Source organism: Penicillium solitum, assembly GCF_028829755.1.
Source record: "Penicillium solitum strain IBT 25940 chromosome Unknown utg000001l_segment0_segment0, whole genome shotgun sequence".
Classification (NCBI taxonomy): Eukaryota; Fungi; Ascomycota; class Eurotiomycetes; order Eurotiales; family Aspergillaceae; genus Penicillium; species Penicillium solitum.
The window spans coordinates 23,689-42,643 of NW_027072121.1; the positions used below are offsets into that span (position 1 = coordinate 23,689).

Below are 18,955 nucleotides of genomic sequence, written 5' to 3' on the forward strand. Positions count from 1 at the left end.
ACAGTATATGGTAAATTTATCAATACATCAACTGTCAAAAGTCACAAATATGCAAAATTGTCTAGTATCAACTTTTTTGATGCTCATTCAACTCTCTAGGAGGATCCAAGTAATCATTTGCATGATGGGAAGCGGTGGAACATCATGAACCTCTTTCTCGGTCGATCGAGAGATGGTGGTCTCTGAACAGGATCATTGGGCAACTTGATAGGAATAGGATAGGAATAGCTCACTCCGTTTCAATCAGACAGCGATGCCCCTTTGGTGCCATCAAGAAGAAGGATTGCATTTCCATGTCCTTTGCGCTCATTCCCTCTTTGTCGGATCGATGAGCATTTGGGAATTCTCGGAAAAATAGGACGGATCCTAAGCGAAGTTCCATACGGGCCAAGTGCAATCCGATACAGACTACATGTATCCATGGTGTAAGCCGATGTGATTCTCAAGGTGCTCGGCGTTGTTCTTGACTTACTGCGCGATCCACCACCAAATGGAATGGAGATATCCTTCATTTCCTTGGTCGGGTTCTCCCATCTCTCGGGGTTGAACCTGCATTCTGTCAGTGTGCCTCCTTTTCGTGGGAGACATTCTTCTTACGCGTATGGGTCGGGGAAGATTGTAGCATCCCTATGTAGACTATACGACTGAGTCGACACCGTCGCTCCACCCGGAAGGAAGTATCCGTTGAAACTAGCCCCTCCCGAAGGCACAGAACGAGGGAGACCAAAAGGAACAGCCGTGTAAATACGCAGGGTCTCGCTGACAACCATGTTTAGATACGGCAGATTGCGAATGTCATTGTCATGGATCGGCTCAGACAATGCTGTCACCTCGGCGACCAGCTTATCTCGAATCCGTCTGTTTCCACAGACAGCGTAGATAAGGTAGGTCAAAGTAACAGCAGTGGTATCACTTCCTGCAACGATGTACGCCTGAGCCTCTTTCTGGATTTCGTCGTCAGTAAGGCCGCCTTTCTGGTTGTTGAATAGCTTGGTAAAAAGTGTCTTCTTGGGGTTGGAGGGATTTTCCGCGAGTATCTTCTTGTATCGCTCGATGGACTGGGTTGCATATATGCCCATTCGCTTCCCGACTGCCATGACGCGCTTAAAAGCTGGCAAAGGCAGATATTTGCCGAAGTGGACCAGGTTGGGGAATGTTGTTCGAATCGGTTGGAGGGCTGAAACTCCTTCCAGATCTAAAATGTATTGAGATTTCTGTTTGGTGTTAGAATCGATTTTGGAGTCTTGTGCTTTTGAATGTATGTATCACTTACCTTGCCAGCTTCTAGCATCCGGAAAGATTCTCCAAAGCTAAGTTCGCCGATAATGTCGGTGGCCATGAACAGCCACCATTTAAATATGTCGGTGGCACCACGGGTCTGTATTTCTTCTGCCATTCTGCAGATTGTCATTTTTACCCGGCCTGTAATTAACCCTTCATGCTGATGCAGTGAGGTGTCAGAGATTGGTGATGCCAGTAGACGGCGGCGGGCAGAATGGAAATTCGGATCGGTGGTCGAGAAGACGCTTTCCATGTTGTTTGGTACGAGCGTGCGATACCAAGGGGACTTGAGGAAGCGTGAGTTAGTCTTATGTATTTCTTTCACGGCATCGATACTGCAGATGTCGACTCTATTAGGGCCGGTTCGAACGATGGGACCTTGATATCTCACACGTCAATACCAGATATTCCCAACCTTGGAAAGGATTAAAGGCCATTGTAAGTACTTACCATAATTCTCATGTAGCCCATGAACATAGTTTGGGGCCTTCCCGGCGAACCAATAATGGATGTAAACAAGATCGGTCCATTTAGAGATGGCCGGACCTGGAATCTGCGCGAGTGGACTGGAGACACGGTTATAGATGAAATGCTACACCAAAGTTAGCCTGAAGAGCCCGGAAATTCTCCGGTAAGCACCAATCAATCATACGAGACACAATAATCCAATAATGGAGGCTAAAATTGCGGGAAGATGGCTGACAGACTCCATAGTTGTGATTTGTTGAATATTCCATATAGGTCAGTCTCTTCACATGGGCAGGTCAACATGGTATTTATATTGAACAATACAATCATTGGTATTGGTTCCCCTTGTTACACGCACAGTCAAATCAGCCCGGTGCTTTGTTGCCCGAAGGCCGACAAATATCGCAGTGCGGACGGGCATTCGGGGCTTGTTCCAAGGAATCACCGAGGAAGGTGATCGGCATTGGAGATGAGCACCTACATACATACTACTTCTCTGCTATCATGCAGACTTCAGAATGAATCGATGCTTTGAGAAGTGATTCCATCGACGCAGACCTGTGCGGGGCACCAATGTCGTCGTATAGAGAATTGAAGAATTTTCATTTGTTGACGGACCCTATCACGCATTCTAGATTTGGGGGGGGGGGGGGGGGGCACTCTAGAATGGGTTTCCCACATCGATGCCCTTATTTTGGGATGTCAATGGTATTGCTAGGTCCAGCATTGGGCCCTTCGTAGCCTTCCTCAAGCGAAAATTGGCCTTGTAGGGAGTGGGACCAAAATAAAGTACTTACGTAGGGTGTTGATGCCCATTAGGGATCCGACAAAACCCGACAAAACCCGACAAAACCCGACCAGCCTTCCGCATAGGCATTTTATATGATCTCCGTTTGAGATGTAAGAAAATAAGCGCAACATAGACCTAATTGTCGATTGTTTGAAACGATCTCTAAGCTTCGCTTCGGATCTCGGGCTTCGTTTAAGGCCGAGAGAGATCCTACGGTGGAAAGTGTCAAATATGCCGAGTCCGATCTATTTCGCCCCACATCTCTAGACGCATTGATACAGCTTGGCCTTCTTGAAACTGGGCGGGTCAGTAGCGCCTTCATTCGCTTCTATTTGTCTCAGTTTCACATGAAGGCCGGCAGCAGCAGCCATGACTGGGGTAGTGCCGCCGCATATAGGAAGTTTTGGGGGGAAACGTTGGGCTTGCCTCCGGCTACAGCTTCGAAACCAGGGAGGTGAATTACTCCTCGACATCAAAGACATTTAATGGTTCAGCTACGACCTGGGCAAACCTAGGCTTGCAGCTTATGCAAGCTGTGGATGTTGACTACCGTGCTAATTGGATTAGTCCCATACGCCCGGTCACCATCTCGGGAATCTCCCAGCTACACCAGACGCTCGTCAGCTTCTTCAAGGGCACGCATATCAGCAAGGTGGTAGTGAGTTTCCGGAAACACAACTCACTCATGCGGATCGGATCGGCAGCACCGACAGTCACCTTACATTGGTGGGCTCAGCGAGTTGGGTCGGTCTCACGTACAGTGGATATGCGACCGTGGTGCTCGAGATTTAGTTATATCGTCCCGTCATAACTTTAGCGCGCCAGGGGCTCAGGTGCTCGTCAGTGTATTGACCAAGCACTGCGTATACCTCTCCCGACAGGCTTGTAAGCTTGGTAGCCGGGAGCAGGTCCTGTGCGCCGGCGGGCGCGATGGATTGGTCGCCGAAGTCCACGGTATATCGAATCTCCACTAAGCCACCAAGATTCTCACTGGACCTTTTCGTGATGGCTACCTCCATCCCCTTAGGTCTCAGCCTTGCGGTCCAGGGAGCGTACACCGCCGAGATGGGCCTTCGAAGTGCCGCAGTGCCACTGGTACAGTGAGACGCGCATGTCACATCATTCGTGCGTTCAAGGACGCCTTGCGATCCGATCAGGACAAAGAGAACTAGGAGGAAATAATGATTCAGAAGGGCGGTAATCGGCCCTAACGCGAATTCGTCACGACGTTGACGCGGCTGTGCAGAAAACGCGCAGTGCTTTTGGCCCCGAACAATTTGAGTGTCGGGCGAGCACTCTGCAGCTTGTTACAGCGGCTATCTAGGACACAGTAGCAACGATGCTTCTGATGGACCTTGTCGGCAGTCAATGCAACTCGCGCTGTGTCACAGCACGGCGTTGACAACTTCATTGCGACGGACTTGCCTAGTTACCTCTATCAGGCTGTTGTGTTCAAGATTACCGTGGTGGATAATTTGGACTCGGGGATGAGCATCGGCACTCTGGCGGCAAAAGGTGGTGGATAACATGATCGCGGATCGGGGACTGGAGTAGGCTGGATTTTGAGTAATTAGATGTAGCCTCAGATCCATAGATGAATCCCGAGAAAGCGGTCTGTATGATGTCCAGCTGAAAGCACTTTCGTTGGTATTGAAGATGAACCATTTCTGACTTCTTTAGGTGGTGCCGGGGGATGTGACACAGTTAGACCTGAGACTGGGACTGTTGCACTTGGCGACAGCCATTTACCCCCATAGCGAGCCGGCTCTGTGATGAACGTCGCCACGAGATTGAGATGAACGGTACAAAGAAAGAAAAGGGAAAAAAGAGGGGAAATGAAACATGAAAATAAATACAAACATGAATGCGAAACGTATAGGGCATCGTATATTTCCCTGATAGAATTCACAAGGAACGCCGAAAGAAAATCCCACAGGCCCATTTCGTATGCCGGGGGCTGTATATGCAGATATATGGACACATGTCACGTAGACAGAAGAAAATCATCAAATGCATCAAAACAATCCAAGATGTGTCTTTCCGGGACAAAAAGGTCAAACCGTGATGGACTGGAAGGAAGAGAGATTGCTATAATAGAGTTTCGCGTGTGTGTTTTTCCTTATGGATGAGCACAGGTCAAGTGTAACCAAAAAGGGGCAGAGTAGGTAGAGATGCTGGATGAATGGAGACAGAAAGCCAGGTAGGAAAGGATGGCTGTGTTGGGTTGTCAACGATCAAAGATTCGTTACTTAGTGTCGAACCATCCACCGTTTTCCCATTCCCCGTTATGTGTGTATGTGGCTGCTTGTCGGGTGGACGGATCGTAGAGACCGCTCAGTAGAACGTTCAAACGAGCAAAATCGATAGGTTTCATGACCCAACCATCAAATCCAGTATCGATGTAGTTGTCGTGGTCTTTTTCAACTAATGATGCAGAGACTGCAAAGATAGGCACTCGATCATTGTGTATAGCTTTGTCGGAGAGCACTTCCTTGGGTGTCTTGGATTCAAACTCGCGAATCGCCCGAGTGGCTGTCATTCCATCGAGGATCGGCATCTGGGGAAGGTTAATGGAGGTGAAGAAGGTGGGAGGAGCGTTTCCAACATACCTGAATATCCATCAACACCACATCAAAAGATTTGGTAGCAAAGGCAATTGTGCAGGCTTCACCATTGCTAGTCAACTCGACGGTGTGACCAAGTTTGGTCAACCGCTTTTGTATAATCTTGCTATTGATTGGATCGTCCTCGGCGACAAGAACACTGAGTGGGTTGTAGTCTGTTGTTGAAGGTACATTGGTTGGCGGGGCAGAGGATGCTGGCCCAGAGGAGGGAGCTTGTGATATTTCTGCGATTGATGGAACTTGTGGGAAGTATGAGTTATCTTCCTTGGTAGGCTCAACTTGTGGTGATCTGAAACTAGTGTAGTGTTGTGACATTCGTAGAGCACCCATCGGGACTCCCGAGTCCGTGATATTCTCTAAGCCTGGGGGAGGGGGGGTCACAAGGGGCTGTAGGGTGAGCGGCGGGGTATGGCTGACGGCAGATAGAGTTGACTTGGAATCCTGTGTGGCCAATGATCGCTGTATAGCAGACGGTGATGCAAAAGGAGGATGCGCATGAGTGCTGCTGGGGCTGGCAGGACTCGAAGAAAGGTTCAGCCGTCTCAGGTCCAAATCTTGGCTAGTACTTCTCGTGAGAGGGGGTTCTTGCATAGCGCTGATCAGTCTATCAGCGTGACTTCTCCCACTGCGCCCACTATATCCACTGCGGGAACTGGCACCACTGCCAAGGCTTTCAGAACTTCGTCGTCTGGCATCACGAGATTCATGTGCTGCAGAAACGAGTGTAAACTCCTTGTCTGAAAGCTTAGGCGTCGCAGGAATGACAACACTCGGGGGAGGAATTCCATCTGAATCTTCCTCCACGGTTGTCCCCTCTGGCAATCGGAAGTGCAGTATAATCTTGAAACGACTGCCTTTCCCTTCTTCTGATTTGACACCGAGCTGCCCGTGCATGTTATGGACGATCCTTGCTGCAAGAGCAAGGCCAAGACCCAATACACGTTTTTGCGGTCGGTCCTGCGCGCTCTCTTCTTCCTCCTCGGGGTAGTAAGTATCATCGGTCGACACTTGTTCAAGCTCGTGAAAGAGCTTCTCCAATTTGTCGTGCGGCATGCCCACCCCTGTATCAACAACCATCATCTCCACTCCAACATGGCCTGGAATCGCTTGACTGGTAGAGCGCCACATTTCCGCCGTGACCGCACCGGACTTGGTATGCTGAATGGCATTTGAGATCACGTTCGAAAGAACTTGCCGCACACGACGTTGGTCGCCGAGAACTGATTCAGGAATACCAGGATGTACCGAAACAGTGTATGATATGTTCTTCCGCTTGGCATCGCCAGACAGCATGTCAGCGGCTTCTCTAAAAGTTGACTCAAGGTTGAAGGTCTCATCTTTAATGAGGTCCTGTCCTTTTTCGGTATTTGTCAAGTCGAGGAGATCGTTGATCACGTAAATTAGTGACTTGGAAGCCGAATGGGATTTGGTCAAACTCTCTCTGGTTTCATCGTCCAGAGCACCCTCAAGTGCAATCTCCAGATAGTTAACGATGGCATTCAAAGGAGTCCTAACTTCATGTGCAGAGTTTGCCAGAAGTAGTCGGGTAAGCTGCGAGGTTTGCATAGCGGCCTCCTTCTGCCTCCAAACCTTGATAAATTTACCGTAAACCACTGTTCAGGTATGTCAGCTTTCGAGCAATTGAGGTAAAATATCCAGGGTTTACCAAGGAGATAGCTTACAGCACAAGACCGCTGCCGTCTCCACGTCCGTCCCTGTCCACTCTCTACTTTGCGATAGAACTGTCTCCCGCCACGCCGTGAAACTTTCGCGGGGTTCTAGATATCCCGCGGTCTGCTTTCGCTTTTCAATTTCGTAAGGATTTCCGGCCCATTTAATCTCTGTGAGCTGTCCACGGCGGAAGAATGCGATGAAGTCACTACCTCTAGTAGAAAGCGGGACATATAGTAGACCAGAAATCGCTTTCAATCCCGGGGCGTAATGCAAATCAGGGAAATCCTTGACGATATCGTGCGAGGCAAGTACTGAATCCAAATGCCGTACGCGAAGGAACTCTAGCAATGCAAGAACCTCTTGGGAGTTATGGTTGTCGCCAAGAATCTTTGTTTCATCGCGAATCGATAACACGCCGTAATCTGCATCAAATAGTTGTAACAGATCATCCGAGGATGCAATGATGTACCCTGATGGGTTGGCCTCGGTTGGAACGGTGTTGATTAGTTTTCGGGCCTGAAGGCGAGAGGCATATGAAAGCCGCTCTATGTTTCGAGATACAGTGTCGCCGAGGAGCCGGCACATTTTGCGTATTGGGAACGACACGCGCATACCGGCATTTCCGTAGCTATGGCAGGAGATCAATCCCCATAGATCATTAAAAGCGTTAACGCTGATTGACATTGAAGACCGGACTTTCATGTGCGCCAAATATTTCACGTGAATTGGGGACATCGCACGGAGATAGGCGTGAGTCATGTCCAATGGAGATTCCAGATCCTCCAAGGTCCGACAGACAAGTCGAGAAGTCACTTGGTCGCGATCGTATAGGAGCCGGACCTTATTTATTTTGTACAGTTCTCGGGCTTGCGCGGGGATATCCGATGCAGGGAAATGAAGGCCCTTGTAGAGATCAATAGTAGTGTTAGGATCGACTAACTCGGCAACAACCATGCCGTTCCAGCTACTATCGAACTGATAGATCAAGACCCGGTGAAAGCCAGTCAGTTCCTTGACCAATCCTGCAGTTGTATTGAGCAGCTGATCTAGATCATTCGTCCGCCCCAACTGCTCCTGTATCTGAGTTAAGATACTAAAAGCCTCCATCGATGATGCCTCGCCCTTCCTACGACGGGCACTCCTGAGAACGCGGAGAGGCTGGCTGATGTTGATCGTGCTCGCAGCGAGCTGATCTGGTGTTGGAACAATGCCTAGGGTGTCTGCGGGAACGGCCGGAGTGGCAAAGCCCTCGACATTCAACGGGTTCACTTCGTCATCCTCACGCTCGAACTCGCAGATAATCAAATCCTTTTGTGTCTGAGAGACATGAGTGGCACACCAGAATTTGCAGCGCGTCCCATCAGCTGTGCGAATGGACATGTTGAAAACCTCCGGTCCGTCGACTGATGGGTCATGTGCATCGTCACGAACAAAGTCAACGTGATCCAGCAGTGTGTCCGCCTGGTCCTCACTCAAAATATCACAAAAGTTTTGCAACTCGAACAGTTGCTTAGGCGAATAACCCAAGAAGTCCGCCGAGTTCTCGCTCACAATGCGAACCACGAGCTGATTTGGCGATTCTTCACGAAGGGCAATCATTAAACCAAAACTTTGAATCGCCCCGGGGATGCGAATGGGCTCGTCCTCGCAGTATTGAAATGCCTCTCCGTCTCGCCCTGTGATGACGGCATGCCCACTATCCGTCATGACATGTTTGAACCGAGCAGTGACATGGGCATCATCTTCAGCGTTCCTGCGCTGGGTATGGGAGGATAGAGGTGCGGTGGAGCCGCTTCCGGAGTGGCTCTCGCTTGGGGCAGGTTTAGCGTAAAGTTCAGGGTGTTGAACAACCTCCGATGCCAAAGAATGTGTCGCAAGTTCGGTTTTTTCATCTATAGCATGTGTCTCATGGCGTGGAATGTCGGTGGGGATGGTAGGTTCGGCGCGCTCAGGGTCGGGGTGATGAAGGTGGTCGGAAGCAAGCTGCGAGGGCAGTTGGTTCCACGTCCGTTCGTCGATGAATGGATACTGTCGTGCCCCTTCTCGGGTTGGTGACCTCGTGTCGCGAGAGTGCACTGAGCCCGAATACTGGGGGGTAACGGTGGGATCGACTGAAACAACTGACCTAATAGGGAACACACGGTCGGTAGGGTCAAAACCAGTGCTTGGTGGCGGCTGAACCTCTGCGGTCGACTGCGAACGATCTCTGGACACTGGCTGTGCTTGTCCTGTCTCCGAGGGATATATCATTTTTGGAGACGCAACACTCTCCGACCTTTTGCGCGGGGACCATAGGCCGATGCCCTTGAGATGTGGGGACGTCATCTCCACTGTTTAGACTATCGGAATGAGCGTAGCGCGCCTGAGCGGCCGCTTAGTAGTGAGATACCAGTCTCGAATGCGAATATGAGAGCGAAGCGACCCCGCGACGTAATGGTGGGGCGTTCTAAGATTGTATGGGGGGGGGGGGAGCAAAGAATGTATATATGTATATTATTGAAACTGACAGAGATGCGACGAGCATATCAAACCTAATTAGGAAGGCGGTATATCATTAGACTTGAAAAATTTGGCCTAGCTGTTTTCTGAATAAAACTTGGAAACTTGGAAGAAATTTAAATGTGTTTATTGAAATAAAAATTAGAGAAAAAAAGAAGAAAGAAAAAAGAAGCTCCGATAGGGGGAATCGAACCCCCGGCTGCCGTGTGAGAGACGGCGATGTTAGCCACTACACCATATCGGATCTTGTTGAAAGACAGAGCAAATTATGGCTATATACACTACCACCTCAAATGCCTGTCACTTTTGGAAACACACAGCCCAAGTCCCCGCGTGTCTTCCACACCCATTTCCTCGTAAGCCCCTCTCTCTTCTTCCCTACTCATCAAGGTTTACTCCCTTCGTAGCGACTCCTGATATGTCCCTGTATCATGAAGTACGGCCGTTAGATTGCAACATTTCTACCACAAGCAGTCGCCGTGACGGAACATTTCTTGCCGAATCTGGGTGAAGCTAGGATACGACTGAGCTTAAGCTCTTCCCGGCACGATGTCTCGTTCACGTTCGCGGAACGTGAACTTTTTTGATGGTTCAACAGGTGCCCACCTAGGTGGTGTTCGACAAAATGGGTCAATCACCAATGGTAACTTATTTCATATGCTCATGGACATATTACTTGTCGTCGAAGCAATGGTTACAATTAAGTCGAGAGCCACTGGGCAGCAAATGCCATTGAACACCGAACCGTTAGAAGTGGGAGCCCGGGGTAAGTCCTATGAGAATAGCAACAAAAACAGCGATAAATCTGGCTAACTTTGCTAGGTAACATCAAACTTACCGACGATATGTGCATGCGACGGGTTATTTCTCATAGCAACAGTGACCGAGGGAGCTCCTTCCGAGAAGAAGTGCGAGCGCGAGACAGAAAATGTGTCTTGACTGGAGTGATCAACCCCGCCGCTGGTTGGGGCGACTGGAGCGGATACGAAGCAGCCCATATCTTCCCAATGGAGAAGGAGACGCTTTGGAACCAGCACAATCTCAGCCGGTGGATTACGAATACCACTGGACGCCATAATGCGACTATCAACTCTTCAAAATGGCATGTTAGTCGGTGCACAGATTCACGGCCCGTTCGACAACTTTCTGGTCTCCGTGAATCCTGACATAAGTAATTTTACTAAGACCTTGGCAAGCTATCATTCTTTTACTAACATATCTTCAGGATGGCTACAAAACCACTCACTTCGGCGGTGACGGCTGGGGTGTCGACGGCCGAGTATTAGATCCTGTATGCCGAGACCCAAACGATCCAAACCGTGTTGCAGATAACTTGCTCCGTTGGCACTTCTGTCAATCTGTGCTAGCTAATATGAGGGGGCCGGTGAGCCCATCTTCGAACACGACTTCCCCCCAGGTACGGATGTGATGAAGGAGATACTCCAGGGGCCGTGTTCGGCCGAGCGGATGGAGCTTGAGCTCTGTTCTCAGCTGCAAGGGACTCAGCAATAGAAGGGCGACGGGTGTATATCCACTAAGTAGCAAGGGCGATACTCGGAGCAGGAAGGGTACACCAAGCGACGGCAAAGCACGAGCTAGCGAGCGGTCAAGTAGTGGGGTATATCCTATTGACATCCATTCTAGAGAGATGAAGGCGAGAAGTCCATGTTTCTTCCCGAGGTTGCTGAGGTTATTGCGCATTACCGTAACGAATTGAATGTCTACCTAGGTACCATCACTGACAGTCGGGCCCTAGTTAGTACTCGGCAATTAGAAAAAAGCTTGTTTTTTTAGAACAATGGGCGGTGATTTTTATTGGTTGCTGCCCAGCGGGCCCGCGACCAAAGAACGTCCAAGTTTATGAGTTCTGATGGAACTACACGGTAGAAGTCGGTGGGTTTCCGCCCCCCCCTCCACCCAGCCCAGTTTTATCAGGAAATACTGCCAGTATTTAATTCCAAGCCATACAGTATTCAATCGGTAGTTAATTGTAGTATGCATATATCGCAGATATATATATCTCTCTCATTCATTCGACATTATATATATACGTACAATCAGTATGGTGTAGCAACTCCATTAGCATCTATTATAGCATGCAATCTAGCTGGTATACTATCTATAAGCCGTAGATAAGGTTGTATGGTAGATGGTAGATAGTATGGTAGACGCGTAGAGAACTATAGAACGGAGTTTCAAGAGCAATACAATACACTAGGCTAGATATGGTAGTTGAATGCAGATTAATCTTACCGCTCTCATGAAGGGGGGCAGTCCCACTGATATAGGTGTACTGTTTGGTTGGATTCAGAATCTACTTGTTTGAGAATACATGATATAATTTTGGTAGTGATCAAGTCAAAGGGAGCGGCATTGAACAAAAGAAAGAAGAGTGTCAAGACTTACTATAGCAGAGTCTTTAACAACTTGTGAGGGATATATGACGAACTGTAGAGTTAAAATATAAGCCATGAACTCGCTGAGCATATCATTTTGAGATTTTATAACAACTGAATCTAAGCAAGCAGTATAACACGAAGCTCAACCAGAATACCGGAAGCGTTTATTCTCAATGTCCGTCTGGTCTGTGAGTCCTAAGATCATACTTGAACTCTCAGCGCTGCTGACATAGTCGGGATTTTCTTGAGCGCGCGAATCTCGACGGTTATTCTCCAATCGCATGACTACCCACGTAGTCAAGGAGAGAACAACGTATATCGAAAGGCATCTGATCGCCATGTCAGCATTCTGTATTATCCGACCTTGTAGCAGTGAGACATACGCTAACACAAACGCCAGTCCTGTGTGATATCGTGGGCTTTCTTCTCCCAAGAACGTCTGAGGGGTGACTATATTGGCAATGCAATAGAGGAAGAAGGCAGCAGATGTGACCACCTGCTTCCGCGTGAATCCGGCGAAGTTGGCTCCGATCATAGACATCACCACCGTGTAGTTGACACCGGAGAATGAAATTATAATGCAACCCGCGAGACGACGGTCTTGATATTGCTTTTCGTCGGAAGTCACGAGTAGAATAACGATGCCGATAATACCAATGACGCTGGCTATAGCTGCCAAGGGCTGTTTCTTGTTGCGAAAGTAAGGGAGGAGTGTGGGGGCACCGGAAACAAGGAGTTGTACGACGGCCTTTGGTGTTCATTAGTTCTTTAGTTCTTTAGTTCGTGGAAGATGGGAGCAGGGGTTTCTACCTGAACTGCGTAATTAGGAGCTGTGTATAACTGTGCTTTCAAGGCAGTGTATCCGAAGCCCTATTATATCGGTTAGAGGGCCAGTATGGGGTGTTTGGGAGTGACGTACCTTAATCACAATGCCGAGGAAGTTCGTCGTAACAGAGCCAGTGGTCTGGGAGAAAAACATCTGTAAAATCAATAACCACGCATGAGGATCTCTCAACGTTTCTGCCACCTGCTCCCATTTGAACTCGGCTTTTTAAAGTCAATCAATGCGTTCTATAAAATAGTTCCTCGAGTAGCTTACTGTTTTTAAGGCCAAGTTGCGCCTGTGCAACGCGCTTGACAGCTATTGCCCGTTCTCGGTCATTGAGCCATTTTGCAGATTGGGGCGAGTCAGGCATGAATAAGAACTAACTTAATTAGAGTTTGATTCTTTGTTTCAAACGAATAGCATACACACCATAAGCACGCCTGTCAAACTGCTCAGCAATCCAATGGTGAGGAAGATGAGTCGCCAAGATGTCTGCAGAGGTTAGCTATGGTCAGGACCGAGAAAGGGATGAACATACTATGGGACCAGTCGTGACATGGCCCAGTCCTGGAGTTTCAAGTTAGTGATGAAGGGCTGCATTTGGTAGTAGACATACCATAATAAATTACTAGAAATGGTACTGGAAGAGCACCGTTCGTCACTGTCCACAAACCAAACCGGAGAGGCTGTTCTGCTTGTGTGTACCTTTTGATGAGTTAGCATATATGGCATGAGTATTGTCAGACATTCCACTGACCACATGGTTGTCCTAGAGAGCACGGCATTAGTTTCTAGTTCATATCAATCCAGAGCCTTTGAGACGTACACAAGCAACAGTCCAGGAACAAGGCATGATTCGAAAAGCCTAGCATACGTCAGCTACAGACTCCAACGTCGACGAATGAATAATCCATACCCGAGGAGGAAGCGCAAGGCCATCAATGAAGCAAATCCTGTGGCCCCAATGCATCCAAGCAAGACACCGCCCCATATAAATAGAGCAACACCCATAAACTTTCCAGCATGGAAATATTGCAGGCCGCGGCCCGAAATGAACGACCCTGTCAAATAACCAAAATAGAATATCTGCACACAATTATTAGCGATCTTGCACTTTGGGGATACTTGGGTTCGGAGTCATACAGAAACACACCAAGAGTACTCTTGTCCAGCTAGGTGAAGGTCATCGCGAAGACCATATGTCGCGGCAGCACCGAGACCGGACTAATTGTTTGCGTAAGAATCGATGAGAAGATGGAAAGGCCTCGTACATACTTTGTCCACGAATTGTAGACCACATGCCCAAGCCGCCAGGGGAACAATGCGCCAATCGATTTTTCGCACGAGTTTTCGATGTTCTAATCTGTTAGATCGACAGAGATCATGGAGGAATCAGTACTCACCCTCTGCTGTGTATTCAACGTCCTCGTTGTTCATTAATATCTGGGCCCCGATATCGAGATCATTATCTCCCGTCTCTTTGTCTGTGGGGTTGAGAGAGACATTCTCTACATGCTCTTTCGAGTTGGCCACGGAATTAGGCCGTGGGGAAAGCATTCTGATAAAAAATGGAAGAGCAACAGAAGAGCAGCAGACGGAAATGAAATGCTAGCGATTAAGTATTTAGATATACAAGGGCTTCTAACACATAATTCTAGCCAGATGCACTTCCAACCTAAAATAAACCTACATTGATGTGCAAGATGAATGTGTACCCGGTGTTTAGGACCGGTGGTTATATTTACTAGACGAGGCGGAGATCAAAAACCATGTGGGTCCATGACCGGTCAATTTAACAGGGATTTGATTCGAACCCAACAGCCTGGTAAGTTGGTAATGAGATTAGCTACAGGAAATCCAGGGTAGAGTCGGCACCGGATCCCCGCTTTTGATCCTCAAAATGCGGGGAAGTGAATACCACAGGGCCACCCTAAATCAAGACCGGTCATTTACTCAACTCTGCGATCAGAATTGCAGGTTTAAGTCGTTGAGATCTAGGGCATGTGTCCATATCCTCTTTCTCTTTGATCTCACTCCCTAGTTTTGTTTCTTCCATAGTCATAGGGGACTGTGTTTCCCCCTCCTATTTTCAATCTTGGATATTAATATAAATGCTACTTCTTACATGAACTCAATGATTATACTGAATACCCTTATTCCGAGCACGAAATAAAGTAAAGAGGTAAATTGGCTTGAGAGATATTCATCCGTAGTATGTTTCCCCTCTCTACGCGCTTTGGAATTTCTTCTAGTTTATTCCCTATCAGACTCCCCTTATTGCCAATGTGTCGACGGAATCGAATCCCACCATGTTTGTGCCTAGGCGGGAGTCATGGACCTCCTATAGAAAATCATACCGAATCAAGTCCAGACTCCGACGCTATGTATGCGTGGTCGTCTTCATCGGTTTGATCTGGTCTGCGGTAGTATAAAGTGAACTCGCTGGGCCTGATGTCTAGATACTATATAATGGTACGGCCTTCAACTCATAAAACGAAGAACTGATCATGTTTTCAACAAGGGACTTGTGAATTAGTTCATTATTTGCTAGTGAATTCTAACCAAAGATAACACTCAGAGTCTAGAAGCAATGTCGGATTGATGAAGGCCATTCGAACGCTCCTCGAGTCGCACGATACCCTTGGAAAACCATGAGTTGGAGGGAAGTCAGAGGATTGAATAGGGTGACTCACCTCTTGAATGCAGCTTGCAAGTAACGTGCCGTCTTTATCCCATATCTTCTGGGACACCAGGCCACGGCCCTGGCCAGCCCAATGAGTTTGGACTTCGGTCAAAAGCCAGTCGTCGACTTTTAGGTGCCTGGCTTGATGAAAGTAAATAGAATGATCCAGACTAACCATCATTCCGACCCTACGGGGCTGGTTTGACACAGTCTGACTCCCCTGAAGATGTGGTCTGGGAATTGGAGTGTGAATTGGAGACGCTAATCCAAGCCGGCCCTCGCAGTCGTAGAACTCGGTAATTGGGGGATTGACAAAGCTCCATGTATTATGGGATTGAGGTAGACCCGCGAGAAAATAACTATCTGACATAAATGCCAATGCTGCCAGATGTGCCCGCGAGCCCCCCTTGGACGAAATTTTCCCACGTGTCTTAATCCATTGATGCATACGCTTGTGGCATGGATCAGATGTGATATGCGTCATTCCAACACTTTGATTCATGTAGGGTGTCTTCGAGACATCTTCATTGTTGTCCGAGTCGACTTCGGTGGCCTGCGGTTTCGGGACCATTGGGGGCTTAGGCACTGCGTGGCGGAGATTGGTGATCGACTCAGGTAATGCACGAGCAAAACTGATTGTTGCAAGGAATATTGTACGATCATTCTGAATAGCCTTCACAGCACGGATGCTGTAGCTTTTACCATCTCGAACTCTCTCGACATGGTAGTGGATGGTATCCATCGCACTTCCTGCACGCACAAATGTGCAATGCATTGAGTGTGCATCGAATTCTGGTGCAATGGTTTCTTGGGCTGCACTCAAACTCTGTGCGATGGTGATACCGCCGAAGATTCCTCGTGCACCCTGGGGGTGCCAAAGAGCATGTCTGTGGGTGAATACATCTGGACCAGCATCAATCGCGGGTTTCACCTCAAGTTGTCTTTCAATGGGTGTTTCGGTTGCGGGAAGAGTGGATGTCATGTCGTCCATGGCTGCCGTGAAGTCTACAAACCGGGGAAATGTGCGAGACGCAGTGAAGTACTGACCAAAAGAAAAGTAAATCCAGGATCTGGGAATATCCTCACAAAAAAGAAAATCTGCAGAATGCGTCGAGGGTGCCGGAGTATAAATTTGGTCCCGGTACCGCGGAATAAGAATCGGAATTTCAAAATTCGAAGTTCTCCTTTCAGAGCCAACGTTAGTGATTTCATTGACGATGCCAGATAATTATAAGTAAATGCCATGATAGAGGGAAAGCAATTGCTAGCTTCTGATTTGCAACTAAACAACATTCACCATGGCTATAATCACTTCCAATACCACCGTTCATATGCGAACCGATCGGTCCATAACCCAGTTGATGTTGGAAAACCCATCAAACACAGAGCCTCAAAAATTGATATGCGAAGATACTTTGACCGGCAAAGTTGTGACATACGGGCAATTACGAAGTGACGCGTTCGAATCAGCTCATTCCTTGCGACATCGACACAGCATCTCCCCTGGAGACGTTGTTACGATTATTGCCAGAAGCAATGTTTGAGTCTCCCCTTCCACGCAATTCCACATGATGGCTGGCTAAGATCTAGCAGGTCGACTACATCCTTGCAGCACATTCAATTTGGGCAGCAGGGGCGGTTGTGAGGTTAGTCACGGTGAAGTACTTGCCAAATACTGCTGACAACTCCTGGTGAACAGCACAATCAACCATTCATCAGCGACCAAGGAGCTTGTACATGCTTTGAAAATCGTGAACCCGAAACTCATCATCGCGGATGTGTTGGTGCTCGAAAAACTACATGAGGCCCTTGGAGAGCTCAAGCTGGGGAAAATGCCTACTATTCTAACAATGATAAACCGCAAGACTGGCTATTCCTTGGTAAGTTGTTCTAAAATGTTACTTGAGGATGAATATTAATAGCATGAAACCAGTTCCCTGATGACCTTCTCGGCCACTCGAGCCGCGTCGAGTCAGAGGCATACGTACTTGACGGCAAAGATGCACGCAATGCCTGTGCTGCGATCGTTCTGTCCAGTGGAACAACAGGCCTACAAAAGGCTGTTATGCTTTCTCATCACAATCTTGTCGCTATTTCCGAACAGCTGCGAGCCCATAACCCAGATAACTGGAGAGGTTCCATGCGGGAGGTGTTCTTTCCAGTAAGCCATGCACACTTCTGTTCCCAGAAAGACTAATAAAGATTTGTACTAATAATAATCCTTTCTTCTAGCCCCGTGAGTCTAGATACTGGATCGCATTGACCAAAAAAATGCTAATTATGGCAGTATCACACATTTATGGCCTTTATGTGTGCGCACTTCTTGGCCCATGGCTCGGATATTATGTCTGTTTGATGACATCTTTCGATCTTGAGACATTTTGCCGCGTATGTTATGGCCTTTCTTTATTGAAACTTAATAAACCCAAGAGATTGACCACCCACAGCTTTTACACGATAAACGAGCTACATTGGCTAGATTGGTGCCTCCTGTAGCCCTGGCCCTTGCTGAGTCTCCAGTCACCGAGAAATACAGATACCCCGATCTTGAATACTTTTCATGTTCTGCTGCCCCACTCAAGGTGAGTAGTGCTAATCGCTCCTAATATGCTCATAGATGAAAGCTCTAACAGAACCAGCCGTTAGTTGCAACGAAACTTCGAAGCAAGTTCCCCGGTGTTAGCCTTTGCCAAAGTTGGTTCTGCTCCCTTGATTATTTGCAAGAGCCTAGTTTGACTAACTGTTGTCCTCAGCTTACGGCTGCACCGAGCTCTCTTCCTGTGTGTCTCAGAGTGGTGTCAGAGACAAAGGAGCTCCACTTGTGGCTACAGGAACTCTTCTTGCAAACATCAAGATTCGATTCATTGACGATAACTGCGAAGATGTCTCTCCGCCCAATCCGGGAGAAATTTGTGTGTCATCGCCCACTATCATGATGTACGCTGGATTAGTCATAAGTGCGCGAAAGTAAACAACAGACAGATGCTAATTTGATTGCAGGGGCTACAAGGACGATCAGAAATCTACAGCCGATGCCATGCTAGAGCCAGGATGGTACAGAACAGGTGATATCGGATATCTTGACTCAGATGGATATTTGATCATCATTGATCGCATCAAAGACGTGATAAAGTACAAAGGGTGAGATTGAAACCTCGGTACCGGTAGTGAGAACCACTCAGACTGATCATTATTGTATAAACAGATTCCAAGTAAGTCCCACTGAATTGGAAGAAATTATTGGACAGCATGGAAATGTTGCCGATGCCGCTGTGACTTCTGTTTGGGACGACAACGAAGCCACGGAGATTCCTCAGGCCTTTGTGGTTCCGAAAGTCAAAGTCCTCTCATCAGACCGCAAGATACTTTCCGAAGAGATTCAAAGAATGGTCGCCAGTAAAGTTGCTGGGTACAAGAAACTTCGCGGGGGTATCTTTTTCGTTGATCAGTTGCCACGAAATCCAACCGGCAAACTGCTGCGAAGGGAACTACGCAACCTTGCACGAGTGAAGGCAAATATCTAGTGGCATTTATTCAAGTACGGCCTCTGAGCTTTTGCCGGAGCACTTACTGCTCTGTGTCAAACTAGACTAGTTGATTTGTTTTTCATGAATGATATGGAAATTTCACTCTTACCCTGCGATATATCTCTACAGTACAACATTAAGTAGTTGTAAAATCAAGCCAAGGAAACCTTTGGCCATAAGATTG

The 18,955-nt window shown here is 47.9% G+C and overlaps 7 protein-coding genes across 7 annotated transcripts; 3 read left to right on the plus strand and 4 right to left on the minus strand.

Moving 5' to 3' along the window:
- Positions 1 to 78: 78 nt before the first annotated feature.
- On the minus strand, positions 79 to 2,038 carry N7455_000010 (cytochrome P450). Its single transcript, XM_040961800.2, has 6 exons — positions 1,934 to 2,038; positions 1,732 to 1,873; positions 1,274 to 1,659; positions 598 to 1,214; positions 473 to 549; positions 79 to 408 (listed from the first exon to the last, which is right to left on the minus strand). The coding sequence occupies exons 1-6, from the start codon at positions 1,991 to 1,993 to the stop codon at positions 230 to 232; spliced, it is 1,461 nt and encodes a 486-aa protein (XP_040807760.2). The 5' UTR covers positions 1,994 to 2,038; the 3' UTR covers positions 79 to 229.
- An 848-nt stretch (positions 2,039 to 2,886) lies between these two features.
- Positions 2,887 to 4,065, plus strand: N7455_000011 (uncharacterized protein; the record flags this gene model as incomplete). The annotated part of the gene is made up of 4 exons (XM_065603692.1): positions 2,887 to 2,993; positions 3,107 to 3,197; positions 3,244 to 3,493; positions 3,905 to 4,065. 4 exons carry the CDS (start codon positions 2,887 to 2,889, stop codon positions 4,063 to 4,065), a joined length of 609 nt encoding a protein of 202 aa, XP_065462183.1.
- Positions 4,066 to 4,784: 719 nt separating this feature from the next.
- Positions 4,785 to 9,162, minus strand: fphA (putative sensor histidine kinase/response regulator; the record flags this gene model as incomplete). Its single annotated transcript, XM_040961793.2, has 3 exons — positions 4,785 to 5,096; positions 5,149 to 6,776; positions 6,846 to 9,162. 3 exons carry the CDS (start codon positions 9,160 to 9,162, stop codon positions 4,785 to 4,787), a joined length of 4,257 nt encoding a protein of 1,418 aa, XP_040807766.2.
- Positions 9,163 to 10,062: 900 nt separating this feature from the next.
- Positions 10,063 to 10,765, plus strand: N7455_000013 (uncharacterized protein; the record flags this gene model as incomplete). The annotated part of the gene is made up of 3 exons (XM_065603693.1): positions 10,063 to 10,102; positions 10,159 to 10,442; positions 10,562 to 10,765. The coding sequence occupies 3 exons, from the start codon at positions 10,063 to 10,065 to the stop codon at positions 10,763 to 10,765; spliced, it is 528 nt and encodes a 175-aa protein (XP_065462184.1).
- A 1,112-nt stretch (positions 10,766 to 11,877) lies between these two features.
- On the minus strand, positions 11,878 to 14,118 carry N7455_000014 (uncharacterized protein; the record flags this gene model as incomplete). The annotated part of the gene is made up of 14 exons (XM_040961803.2): positions 11,878 to 12,064; positions 12,119 to 12,483; positions 12,546 to 12,605; positions 12,655 to 12,782; positions 12,835 to 12,940; positions 12,991 to 13,053; positions 13,100 to 13,128; positions 13,178 to 13,266; positions 13,319 to 13,330; positions 13,388 to 13,426; positions 13,478 to 13,647; positions 13,705 to 13,785; positions 13,837 to 13,919; positions 13,965 to 14,118. The coding sequence occupies 14 exons, from the start codon at positions 14,116 to 14,118 to the stop codon at positions 11,878 to 11,880; spliced, it is 1,566 nt and encodes a 521-aa protein (XP_040807747.2).
- A 1,017-nt stretch (positions 14,119 to 15,135) lies between these two features.
- Positions 15,136 to 16,235, minus strand: N7455_000015 (thioesterase family protein; the record flags this gene model as incomplete). Its single annotated transcript, XM_040961792.2, has 2 exons — positions 15,136 to 15,201; positions 15,255 to 16,235. 2 exons carry the CDS (start codon positions 16,233 to 16,235, stop codon positions 15,136 to 15,138), a joined length of 1,047 nt encoding a protein of 348 aa, XP_040807739.2.
- A 307-nt stretch (positions 16,236 to 16,542) lies between these two features.
- Positions 16,543 to 18,768, plus strand: N7455_000016 (uncharacterized protein; the record flags this gene model as incomplete). Its single annotated transcript, XM_065603694.1, has 11 exons — positions 16,543 to 16,782; positions 16,838 to 16,890; positions 16,944 to 17,124; positions 17,178 to 17,405; positions 17,477 to 17,480; positions 17,532 to 17,632; positions 17,692 to 17,826; positions 17,884 to 17,938; positions 17,998 to 18,181; positions 18,245 to 18,385; positions 18,450 to 18,768. 11 exons carry the CDS (start codon positions 16,543 to 16,545, stop codon positions 18,766 to 18,768), a joined length of 1,641 nt encoding a protein of 546 aa, XP_065462185.1.
- Positions 18,769 to 18,955: the final 187 nt, after the last annotated feature.